The sequence below is a fragment of the Pholcus phalangioides genome, unplaced genomic scaffold (genome assembly GCF_987345545.1).
Source record: "Pholcus phalangioides strain wild (caught in Gottingen) unplaced genomic scaffold, Ppha-v1.0 ptg000040l_1, whole genome shotgun sequence".
Taxonomy (NCBI): Eukaryota; Metazoa; Arthropoda; class Arachnida; order Araneae; family Pholcidae; genus Pholcus; species Pholcus phalangioides.
Window position 1 is genome coordinate 7033444 of NW_028301626.1, and position 13782 is coordinate 7047225.

The 13782-nt window shown below is 39.7% G+C and overlaps 1 protein-coding gene across 1 annotated transcript in view; it reads right to left on the reverse strand.

The window, feature by feature from the left end:
* Positions 1 to 13782, reverse strand: part of LOC149065423 (receptor-type tyrosine-protein phosphatase kappa-like) — a 158903-nt gene that overhangs the window by 44590 nt on the left and 100531 nt on the right. The window contains exon 10 of the mRNA XM_089254171.1: positions 1852 to 1951. Within this exon, the coding sequence (XP_089110297.1) occupies positions 1852 to 1951 (100 nt within the window). The remainder of the gene's footprint in view (positions 1 to 1851; positions 1952 to 13782) is intronic.

Below are 13782 nucleotides of genomic sequence, written 5' to 3' on the forward strand. Positions count from 1 at the left end.
ACTATCTGTTATAGTTCTTGAAGTAAAATTGGTTGTTCAATCACATAAACAATCACGGGCCAGTTTACATTGGACATGAAAAATCCGGTTTCCTTCACTCCGCAACAGGGAAAAAATCGCAAAGGTTCATGTGAAAGGTGTCTGCTCAGCACTTCCACTTCCTAGAGATAGAAGGCCTCCACAGTCTGCTTGTGACGTCAGTAAGTAGTCCATTTTCCCTCAGAATATTCAGGGGAAAAAAATTCCCTACTCGTGCCACTATCATCGTTGCGAGGAAAAGAAATGACCGGGCTCAGAATTGACTATTTCTATGCTCCACATCCAATCACTATACGGTATTCAATACGGTAAAAATTCCCTTCTCGTGCAATCACTATGCGGTATTTGTGAGCCAATCAGGAAGATTCTACGCCAAAATAAGAAGAAACGAAATAGGATGCTGTGTTTCAAAATATGGCAAACTTACTAGGTAATCTGAATGACGTTTATGGCAAACAGTGCAGAGGCCTTCTGTCTGTAGGAGGTGCTGGTCTGCTCCGCAAAAATCCAAGAGAGTGTAATTATTTCTTGCTCTTTCTTTACTCCTTTTTCCCTACGCGGGAAAAAAGTCTTCAAACGGGTGTCCGAACTCCCTATGATACCGCAATATTGCACATGTAAACGGCCCTCATATGGCATGAAGTTATGCAGTCAACACAGTTTATTAAAATCACGAATATTAAGTTATCATTCAGGCATTGTTATCATTTTTGCAAAGAACGGAACGGACCAATATCTTACCATCAGAAAAAATTTAATTTTTATTTTCAGGACTTCGGTTTGTGTTATTGATATTTTTTTTCCGTCGAATTTTTTTGTGCGCAAGTTGAAGTTAAGGTTTAGCGGAACTTATTTTTTTCGTGTAAGTTATCGTTATGAGGCTGCACGGCTATGTAGGAGGCTAAAAGTTGTTGTCCCCCCCCCTTTGTTGACAAAAATTTCCGTACTTAATGTCGTAATCAGTCTGTAGTATTCGCTGTGATCCTTGTACGTGTGGAGCTGCTTTTGATATGGCTTTCCGATAGTGAAGACAAATGACAAATGCATGAAAAAAGCGTTTTCGTTTAGTTATTGATCGGTTTCTTTCAGTTGATCAAGATTCAAAATTTTTTTTTTCGAGACTCAAGGGATGTATGAAACGCATTGTGCATTAAGAAAAACTGATGATTGAGAAATACCGTAATTCGTGATATACATTAAACTGTTCTATTCTAACGTCTCCCAATGGCTGAAAAACAAAAATGCAGGAATATTTTGGGCTCGGGGGGAGTCCCATTTAAAAAAAAAAGTGGGAAACGATTGAACATTTTACAACCAATTATGTGGGGAAGAAAAACAAAGTTGTCCCGCTTTAGCAATACCCATTCTACGGGATGTACGTTCACAATACTTGCAAACGAGACCCTTTTCGGATATAATTATCATTTGGTAATTGCTATCAGAAAATCCGATTCCCGATGTGATTAAAATAAATAATATAGCAGCGGACTGCATATGATTTATTTTTATGCTCCATACCGAAGTTTCATGCGCTATAACGTCACTGACATCGCAACTATGTTTTTATACTTGCCGCAGAATTTCAGCAATTAACTATTCAGGCACCGAATTCGAAACTAACAGGCAGCGGGATATTTTGTGGCAGACACCCACTTTCACACTGTGCAATTTTCTCTCTCTTTTTTTCTTGATGGCAGTAGGTGTTACACTTTCTTTTCATTAAGATTTTTTTTCCAACCCTTTAGTACTTTATGACCGGTGAAACCAAGTGAACAATTTCTCGGCTTACAAAATATATTGGATGCTACTTACGTGGAACGATGGCCACGTCCCGGTTCTTGTCCCGATTTTCAGGTCTGTGTCCTCCGGCGCAGTCTCCGATGGAAAGCTTCGAGGCCAATTTGCAGATTTTCTGGAATATTGGTTGTTTTTATCATTACATACATGCATACAAAATGAGCACTCGCGTGGATCACACCGATGCAAAACAAAACATCGTCAAATCTTATTTCAATTTGACCATTAACTTACCACATTTCGATCTGATTTTCGTCAATTCCAAATAAATTGAGGACAGTCACCGCGCAGGGCTGTTCGGCTTTCATTCCAATCCATTTGCTTTATTATCAACCATACATTTTATGCCATTTTACCACCGGAGAGGTGTCGGATTTAATTATTGTATACACTAACCGCGAATTGTATGTTAATTTCGCACATGCGTGTACTTAATGCCAATTTTACATTCTTTTCAAAACGTACACGGCAAAATTTACTGAATGTCGGTATTACTTTTTTTAACCATATGCGTCCGTAATCTTTGAAAACTGAGTTTTAAAACTCGAAATTTCGAAATAATGACCCAGGATCTATCGACTTTTGTCGATTTCAGCTATTGTGCTGTTGGTGCGGGGGGGGGGAGGGGTAACACCGTGTCGGAGAAAGTTTCTATATAAATGCAGGGTGTCAGGGTGTCCGGGCTGAAGGTATCCAAAGTAATGACTTATACTGATAGAACCACGTGATGTCATGAAGTTATGAAAGTGCTGTGCCACCATAGATAGGCGAAATATCCTGTCCAACATGATGCATTGTGTTTCGGCAATGCCGAGATATCTCGCCTCTTATTTCCAAGATGGGATATTTTACAAGCCCAGAAATTTTATAGAGTGCTCCTTAGCCGAGCATGCCCCCGCCCCCCAACCTGCAGATCAACCACCTGAGGGCGGAGCCAGCTTTTTCATTAGTGCCCAAGTGGCACCGTAGTAAGATGCTCATCTATCACCATGAAGGTTTCTGTCAGGTTCGCGGGTTCGATCCTGGGATGGGTAAGAAAACAGAGATAACAAGTTTTTTCTCGACGAACCTGAGGCGACCACGGATAGATGACGCCTTCATTTCCGATCTAACTCTATCGGTATCAAATTGCTGCATGGCGATATGACCTGAGTTAGTGGGCAGTAAAGTCAGGGGTTTTTACTAGGGCTGTCTCATGGTGGGTCGGAGTCGGTATTTTGCACAATCACTGTATTGCTCACATTTTAGGAAATTATTTTCAAAGTTATCGTTTCGATTACTGTCATTAGTATTTGTATAATTGTTGGCTTGCTTCGTTGAGTCACTTAAACATTTAAAATAAGAAATTTGGCACTTGCTTATGAGGTACTTCCACTACGAATATTTGTCTCAGATTAATTTGTTTAATCACGTACACGTTTAGTCAACTTCTATTGAGTTTATTGAAAGTCAACTAGAGAAAGATAATTTCTATTATATCTTCTGAACTTTCTAATAACCGAAAATTTTAATTACGGTTATTCAGAACAGTGATAAAATAACTTAAATAATTAAATTTTTTTATTACGTTTTGCTTTCATTTGAATTAGTTGTAACATTTAGATGTGTTGACTTCGTTATTACCAATACAACTGCAACATAAAAACATGGGAACCAGTGGCGTCATAGCCGGCCGTGCTGTTGGTGCTCGAGCACCCACGTTAATTTATAGTATGGGTCTGAGAGAGCACCCACTGAATTGATTCAGAAATTTCCTATGTGAAGTTCAAGACGAGCACCCACAAGTTTCTAACACTTCCGACGCCCCGTGGGAAAAAAATATATTAAAAAAATACTAATGTTTCAAATTATTATTATTTTGAATGCTAATAGACATTATTAGACATGCTTCAAAATACATTATAACTCGGTGGCTATTGGTTAGATTCAATTCATTTCTCAGATTAGATTAAGAAACTATTACATGCACATACCTGGGACACTAAAAATAGCACCATGAACGAGAAATCTCTCACTTAAAAATAGTGAAATAAGCAAATAAAAAGTAAAACGCGCGATGTCGTCTTTGCTAAAAGAAAGTATCAGGGTCGTGACGTCACGCCGCAGCTTCGAGACCACGCCCAATGAGCCAAGACGGCAAGCGCAATTTCAAAGGGATGAGACAGTCCTGGGTAAAGTCGCTTTTTGTTTAACAGAAGAAAGACGGTATTTGATATCCCCTTATTTTCCTTCCCTTTGGTCATTGATTTTTTTTATCGAACCAGGGTCATTTTCTGCACACTAGAGCCAATTAGAACAGGACGTAAAAGATCTACAGTCAAATTCAAACGCTACTCAATTATTTTTATGTGTGGTTGCCAAACTCCTCTGTGGAGGACCTCCTGCTGTCATTTTATCTCCTTGAGATGTAAAGCGGGATGTGTGAACACCTCCTAGAGATAGAAGGCCTCCGCAGTAAGTAGTCCATTTTCCCTCAGAATATTCAGGGGAAAAAAATTCCATTCTCGTGCAATCACTATGCGGTATTTGTGAGCCAATCAGGAAGATTCTACGCCAAAATAAGAAGAAACGAAATAGAATGCTGTATCTCAAAATGTGGCAAACTTGCTAGGTAGTCTGAATGACGTTGTAGAGCCTCAATATATATTCTTATATGTATTATTATTATTACTTTACTTTGTACATTGGCTCTCTCTTAACAAGCACGCTCTGGTCACGTGAAAGAATCTCAGTACATTCTGTACTGAAACACGAGATGATCACGTGACCGGATGCCCCTTCGGAGGGTCCGAAGAGCCATGTGTGTGAGAACATCAGTTCAGCTCCAGCTCTCACACGAGATGCACCAACGTCGTCTTTCTCTCTCTTAATATATGTACTATGTAAATAATATCTTCTATATAGCATCATAATTAAAGATAATGTATCTACAACTACGTCTCATTCATACGGAGTCAGATGCAATTGCGCTACCGTCACCACTTAGCATTAGATTTTAGCAACGTTTATGGCAAACAGTGCAGAGGCCTTCTATTTCTAGGAGGTGCTGGATGTGTCCGATACTTCAATATGCTGTTTTATCACCGTTACTGTTGTACACTACTTCCACGTAGGGAAAGATTCTGACAAGGACAAATCTGGGTTTCGAAATCGTGATACTTCTGAACATCCTTTGGTACTGTAGGGTGCGACCAAGAGAGTAATTGCATGAGTGACCAAGTGAGTGGCCAAGAGGACAAATGTTCGGGCGATATTTTACCCATGACATTTCGTCCCGGATGGGGCCATGTGCGTGGATGAGTGACGATGTGAGTAATCGTATGAATGAGTAACTGGCCGTATGAGTGACCAAGAGAGTGGATGAGCGATCATACGAGCGACCGAGTGAGTGGATGAGTGATCATATGAGTGACCAGGATTTTAACCAATCCGTGTCGATCTCTAATCCTTTAACCTACGATTGTAGTTTGAACTCTATATGTGACAATAGACCGGATGAAAATAAGGCGTGAAAGAGCATCACAGAAAGTTCTTTTGCAAGATAAAATTCCTAGAACAAAATGTGCGAGGAATATAATTTGATGGTCGAAAAGACAAAACCTTAGCTAATGTCAAAGAAGGTGATTCTTTCCATAGAAGAACCATATCTGAAGAACACATAATCAGGAACCCGGATCAATTTATCTCGGTCACACAACTTCAAGAAGCAGTAGAGCAAGGGATATAAAGTCATCAATTCTTTGACTTTTTGAAGCGAAATTTTGATACGAAAGAATTGATGGCGATCGTATGCGACGGAACTGCTACCAATACTGTTTATAAAAAGATATCGGAAAAAGTTTGGAAAATTGCGAAAGATTACCTATTGTGAAATAATTTAAACCAATCTCTAATAACCTTCCGATAATGGATAGTGACAACAGTGATTTAAATGCAGATCAGAGATATCTTGTGGAAATAATACGGGCAAAGAACTGGGAAAAAAGAGAATTCTAAAAATTAGAAATGAGGGATTATCAGAAGCAGAAATCCGTACATTTTCCATGTTCCGAAAATAAATTTTTCTGCTAAACACTATTCGGAACTAATTGCGTGGGATCAAGTGCGAGTGACTGAACCACCTATCATAAAAAATCAGGAATTGGACCCACAAAAATTATCTGAACCTGCTTTTCTATCTATACCAAATTTTCCGTGTCACACACAAAAGCTGTGCGGACGACTCGTAACTGAAGCATCTCTTGCTGTATCAACAACCGAGAATCGTGAAGCCTTCATTCAAATCAGAATAAAATATAAAGTCAAGGAGTACTCTTCCATCGTTTGTAAAAAAGTGGACTATTTTGCAAAAAAGTGAAATGTAATAACAGTGTGATAACAGAGGAAGCAATAGAGGCATTCTCCTGACACCTATATCGTGAAACTGTGTGTGTGTGTGTTTATAATTTGGAATATGGTTATAGGTTTGTCCCAACCCCCATCCCCCCAAAAAGGATTTATTATATATATATATATATATATATATATATATAATGTTTAAAAAGATTTTCGTAATGTGCACTTAGAAAAATCTTTTTGCTCGACCTTTAGGGTCCGTGAGGAACCTCAAGATATTAAAATATTTTCCTAGATTTTTGTATAACGTCTTAAAACCTTGAAAGGCATCTTTTGATTACTCAGGCAACATCAATTTCCAAAAAAAGTGAAAAAACACCCTTTTTCGTTCCACCCTAGTGCTCAACCTTCAGGAGAGTGCGGGCCATTTCATTGGTTTTAATTTTTCTAACTTCTTATTCTAGACCAACGCCGCGGGTCACTTGAGTGATCTGAACTGTGCTGTGGGTAAGTTGAGTAATGTAGATCTTTATTTACTATACGGGTCATTTAACTGGTCTTGAATTGTATCGCGGGTCACTCAGGCGATCTTTAAATATACCACAGGTCACTTAAGGGATCTGGAAAATGATCCACGAGTGACATTAGTGATATTTAAATGTGCCACGGGTCACTTGAGTGATCTGTAAATACACCGCGGGCCACTAAAATGATCTGGAAATGTGTCGCGAGTCTTTTAAGATCTGGAATTTGCAGGATTTCTAACATACATCCAGGCAGGAGCTGCGTAAAGTAATGTAGGAGGTATGATAAATTTATACAAAATTAGTTTGTTGTTGATAAGAAGGGCCGTATTACTCCTGCACATTTTATTAAGCCCCCCCCCCCCGACATGTTTGGCTTTTTTAATAACTTCAGAACAGTGATGAGCGAACGGAAGACGCGCGTTTACCGAAAATTACACCAAGGCATTTATGTATCAGATGGGTGGAAAATGTTTTCTTGCACGTTTATAAATGAATTTGGGGGAAGCTCAATTTTTTCCAGTTTCCCCACATGAAAACAGTTTTTCCTTTTGGTGCCACTGGGAAATCACGCATGTACAAATTATGCAGCAGAGGACCAAAGACACTGCCCTCAGCAATTGAGGCCCTGATAGGTCTTGGATTAGATGTGATATCGTTTATCTGGACTCGAAAAATACGCGAGTCAAGATATTGTTTTACAAACTTAATAATGCAGAATGGTAAGTTCACAAAAATAAGATTATATACCAAAAACCATCATGCCAAATTTTGTCTAAAGATTTTGTCATATCGAAGAACGCAATTGCTGCAGTTTCTACGTAAATTCTGCTGTTTGTAGGCATTAAACAACCCTTAAAATCTGGGTTGTTGTAGAGTGCCGTTCAGATTTAAGAATGTTTTTCTTCAGTCATATTAACCAGGCGAATTGCCAGCCAGTGGCGTCGGAGCCGGGGGTGCTGTGGGTGCTCGAGCACCCACACTCTCTTGTAGAACGGGGCAGAGCACCCACAGAATTGATTCAGGAATAAAAACCTCCAATATCGATTACTGATTTTTTTCCGTAAATATCGAACACGGAAATAAAAAATTAAAGGAAAAACTGCCTGCTTTTCCTTTCTATGAGTCTTGAATCTTGCTGGAGTCCCCACTGCCATCACAATTGATAGAGCCTTTAGGCGCCGATACAGCAAACATTTTACTGTAGTGTGTCCCCCCCCGCGTTTTCTCACATTTCTGCTTGTGTCCGTTTTCCCTGTTTTGCCTAAGGGATGGAGGGTATCCAGATGCATATGTTTTGGTGTGGCGTCATTACCGGGGAGGGGTTGCTGCTGCTGCTGGAGCACCCACAGTGTTTTGCAGTAAAGAAAAACCTAACAAAAAATGAAAAATCTTTTTTCTTCCTCCTATACCTCTTGTTCTGTCCTGTTGCTCTACTTATCCAGTGGTTATTCCTACAGCTTCATGCACCTACGATGGGTATTTTTGGAGCCCACACCCGCTTTTTACGATTCTGTCCACGCAGGCAGGGGCGCAACTAGAGGGTAGCAGGCGGGTCTGGTGCCCTGAATGCTGAACCAGGAGGGGTGCCGAATTCATTCTTCGTGCCAAAATTCCGGCTTGCCCAGGTGACGAAGTATCTAGTTGCGGCCCTGCACGCAGGCGTCCTTCCTTCACCTCAGGGTAAAAGTATTTTACAATAAATGAAATTCTGCATTGATGGGGTGATGCAGACACACGTTTCACTCGAATATATGAATGCCTGCAAAGATTTTTTAAAGGAAATTTGTCTCCTTGTTTATGACTGATACCGGCAGACGTTTTTGTACGCAAAGGGGGGGGGGTATAGAACCCCAACTTCCCCCCCCTTGCCATGAGCCAAGATTATAGTGTTATTTTGCAGGAAAAAACGTAAACCCCCCCCCCCCCCTTCGAGAAAATTCAGCGTACGCCTATGCCGACAGATATGGGATAATTTGCTTACAAGTCTTGACAGTGGTGCAATTATGCGTGCATTTATTTCTTTAGACCAGCGGTTCTCAATCGGTGCTCCACGGAGTCCTTGGGGCTCGATGTGCACTTCGGGAAGGGCTCCACAGTCACTCGAAGAAAATAAAATAAATCAGTAAATTTGATAAATAAATAAAAGAGACGAATCTATGGAGCTCTGTCATCTTTTGCGGGGCGCCGCAACCTGACATTCACGGGCCCCTTTAAAATGAATTTATAGGGGGAAAAACAAAAAATGACGAGAATCGTCCCGGTCCCAGGGCTGGAGCCCTGTCAGTCTCACCCTTGTGGGGCCCTGGTCCTAGCCATCGTTTCTCCTCTGCCTTTTAGAAGTGCTGAAAGAAATCAATTTAGAGCACGGAACAGGCACGCATCAATGTTGCAAAGTCACAGTGAACCCACTGGGAACAGCAACGTGCACTTTTTAGAACCACTGATATCTAAATTTGTTTATGTAAAAAAACTTCGTTACATTAATGTATAGCAAAAGCCTCTATATTGGGCAGGAGCAGCTCGCTAACAGGGTTTCAGTCCGGGACAATTCTCTTATCATTTTTTGTTTTGCACATTGCAAATTAACTATAGAAGGGCACATGAAAAGTTTAGTCTGAGGCTCTGCTGCGGGAGGCCATAGGGAGGAAGGATACAGATACAGGGAATATCTTCCGAAAAATCTCGCGGTACTAACCTTAAAAATTAGCATTTTAAGATGAAAGAATTTAATTAAAATATCATATATGGGTATTTTCTCTATATACCAATATGATATTTTAATTAAATTTTCTTAATATTTTGAACTTTTTTTTAGTTATTTATTTCTGATCACGTGGAGGCCCAGTCTTCGTCCCTTCCTGCGCACTCTTCAGGTGCAATATTTTTGTTTGGAAATCAAACAGTGCCCAGTACAGCCACGGTTCCTAATTGAAAGGGGTGTGCCACGAGATCGGCCAAGACAGGGTGCCGCTGTATATAGTATTTCCAAGGTAGAATTGGCGGCTCGTGGTGGGAAATTTGGGGGAAAGTGCCAAAACAAATTTTCATTCTTGGTAGGAGCCCTGTTAGCCCCATCAGTTGGGGGTATGATTTTTAGATCTCTGTTTAACGGTAGCCCTGCGCATGATCACGTGGGCTCGAACATTTTTTATTTCTGTTCTACCGAAGGATTTCAGGAGGGTCAGTGATCTTGGATGAGGAAACGATTCACTTTTTATTCTTTTATTATATACCGAATATTATTCTTTAAAGGGGTATGCATCTGTGACCATTACATGGGTTTCGTGTGACAGAAGGAAGACCCCTTTCTCAAACCGATAGTAATCTCGCTGTTTTTCCATTTTCCATTTTGTTGAAGCAGACCAGACCTAGGCAGTTGCGAAAGGTGCGGTCCCACCAGGTCGCAAAATTTAGGGGGGACCGCAATTTTCGTAAAAGAAATCCTTTTCTTCTGAAATGGGAAACATGATTTTTTTACCTTCCTGAAACTTACATTTCGTGGGAGAAGAAACAGCTTTCAGTTTCAAACCCTGATAACATCAAAAAGTGCTCGTGGCTATTACAATTAGTGAAGGAATTCCAAAGAGCATATGCAAAGACGGGGTCTTTCAGTTTGACCGACATCCCCTTGGGTGCGGAAGTAGCAGCGGATATATTTGTGAGAGGTGGATGTAAGTAACTCCAAGGATGGAAAGGAGATTTTGAAACCATTGATATTCCTCTTTCTTTTTTTCCCGAAGTTCTTTTATTTTCGCCAACGCTAAAAATGCTACTAAACGATCAGTGAAGTTTTCCGACAACCAGCTGTTTTGAGAAGATTTTTTTGGTGGTTCGATTTTGCCAATGGCCAATTCTTTATTGTGATTGGATGTTATTAGCATGGTTGTGCCTACAGCAACGGCATTGTGCTAATTGCCTTAGTCGTCGTCTTTTTTTTTGCATGTTAGATAGCGAGTAAAAATACAGTACTACCTATGTTTACTGCTGGCCAGAATGATTGCCACACATCAATATCGCATGTGTGGTGTAGCAGTAGTAGGTAGGGCCTCCAAAAAATGGCTCGGGGATCCATGATGTTCTTAAATCAGCCACCTCGTTGGGCAGTTTGCCTGTTGGCGGTGTATTTGTATAATCTCTCGGAGAAAACTAATCTTTTATGCATTTTATCTAGCTAGGAACACAGTTGCGAATTATTCGGGATCGCTTTACTTATGCGGCTCATACGCCAAAGTGACGCGTAACCAATGGCGTTTCGCATGGTGAGACTTTTGCCCCGAGGCTCAAGTCACCCATCATATACAGAATTTATACAAAATATATATTTGTGTTTTTTTTAATACTTATTTTTACAAATACGTTTTCAATTTTGATTGACTCCCACGGGCGTTCGCCGGGGGGGGGGGGGGGCGGGGGAGAGCACCCACTGGTCGAAAATACTTCCGACGCCCCTGATTGCCACAATCCCTTCAAAAAAGCTTTCCAAAATGTCTGAGCAGGAAATATTGCCACCAGACCAGACCAGAATCAAAGTTTTACCCCCATTCCTAGCTCCGTGAGGGCTGACTGTTGGATTACAAACGGGCCTTGAACGGTCTATGAAGAAGGGAAAAATTGTTGTGTTAACCTGTGAGTGTGTGCTTTGTGTATGAGAGAAAAGAAGAATTGACAAAATTGGGAGAAATGGTCCTGGTCGGTCATTGCTAAAGAAATTTTTGCCCGGGCAGGAAATATTGCCACAGAAAGAATTTATACGTTAGGGGAAAAATTAGTTTAATACTCAATTTAAATAAGAATAAAAATTTCATAAAAAAAATAATAATAAATAAGAGATACAGCAGAGAAATAACGGAAAATCTCAGGGAAACACGTGTCACATCATCACAACAGACGAGTAGGACTTGATTCTCTTTCGGGCCACTAGATGGCGCACCACGTCCACGAAAAGAAAACAACAGCATCTTTTCCTCAAGGACATCCCAAAAGAATAATAATAATAACCCTATTCCTCCCCCCCCCTCCCCACACACACACATCAATGAAAGAACCAAGTCCCGAGATCGCAGAAATTATCTCGCCTCCATGATAAGTTGTAATTTGATATAACCGTTCTCTTTTCTGTTTCAAGAACACAAAATGCTCCGGCGCTCACACATGCCCTCGCTACTTCAGTACCCAAAATAATCATTTATAATGTTACTTCGCCCTTGCATATGTAGATAGTATTATTGCAAAAAACAAGTTAATTCTGGAGAATGGTGGAACGAGTACATTTATGAGTTTATAAGGTTATAATAAGTTTGCTTGTGCGGTCAAGAAATTTAATTAGATGAAACATAAGCATTAATTTGAAATAGTTTAACCGGTAATATCTTGTAAAGGACGAGAGCTTGGCCGATAGGAGAGTGTAAAAATCTCCTCCGTACGTCTGCATAAAATCTTCCCCACTTGTATCAATGTAAGGTTCGCCAATATGCCACCAGGACAGATTTTTTCAAACCGTTAAGTTCGGTCAACACAGTTATGGGTGGTCAAGAAAGCGGTTTTTTTTAAATAAAAACATAGAAATAAATGTTTGAGTGTTTCAAACAAAAAAGAAAAGATGTAGGTCGCCATTTCATGTCGGGAAATCCCGCCGACATCTTCCGTCAACATGATTCCGGGCCATCATCATCAATCTCTTGAGAGAACGATGGTTTCTCCCAAAAGTAAAGCAAAGAAATGTTATTTAAAAGAAGAGGAAAAACTCTTTTTTCAATCAACAAAAAACTTTTCTTTCTTTCATAAACGAACAGTATAAGTAGGAAAAAGAGTAAAAAAGTTGGTCCAAATACATTTTTATACAAAACTTTTTGGCTCCAGTTCAAGAAGAAAAGAAAACGAAATCCTCGCCATTATTTACGGTGAACGGAACACCAAAATAATAATAAATAACACTATTTGATAAGGCTCATTATTCCCCAGGATGTTGCTTTTAATATCGGATTTCCAGACACGGTTCTCGGCAAATCGATATTCCGCGGAAAGCTCTTAATTGAAAACCAGATTTTTGTTATCTTTTTCTGAAAATGATCCGGTCGTTTCTCCGTAGGAAGGATTAATTAACTGTTCCGGAAAAGATTGCGGCTCCGGTGAAAATGGTTTCGGTATTTATTCCCGGAATTTAACACGACCAAGTAGATAAATAATATCTATGTTTCTCGACTGGAAACAGAAAAGTTCCGATAGTCAGAATGACTTGTTAATCACCGTTAAAACAGGCGCGTATCCAGAGGGGATGATCGCCCTCCCGATTCTCAAGAGTGCAATAATATGAAAAAAAGGACAGTACGGATCTTAAGGAACAGCAGTGGCCATTACGAACTCTGTTGGTATAGTCTACCCATGTTTAAGAGGAAGTTGCAGGACCACTTATTACAGTGAAACCTCTCTTTTGCGGACACCGGTGAGGCAAAAACATTCATCCGTAAAAGAGGGTTGACTGGAGGTTTAATCAGGGGTATGAAATGCATAATTTTTTTTATACGAGAGGAAATTATTATTTGGCCGTAAAAAAGATTTGTCCGTAAAGAGGAGTTTTACTGTACTAACATAATAAACCGCAGAATCAATACTGAATTATAAATTATATTCGAAAAATTATCCGTCAAAGAATGTTTCGTTTTTTAATTAGTTTAATTATTTTACCCTATCGCTTGACTATAACAACAAAGATCTCGCTCGATTTTCATAACGAATCGGATTGTTCAAATTGCTGAAATTTCACTTTCGATAAAAATACTGAAACATTATCCACCTCTGACCCGAGCATTCATTTTTTGGAATTTTCAAGAAGATTTTACATTTTTGATACTCAAAAAATACATTAAAAACGTAAGTATCAGCAAGTTTATTTTTTTAAATATTTAACCTTCTTTTTCTGAAGAAATAATTTACTTCATTCAAAATATTTCAGCCAATACTTTATGCAGGGTATATTCACCTATAATTTTTTCTAGAATTTTATTGCTAAATTTTATGTAAACCCCTTCCCCTGAAAGTGCTGCCCTCTGATCAGGGACGGGCTTAAGTATTTTGCGGCCCGGTG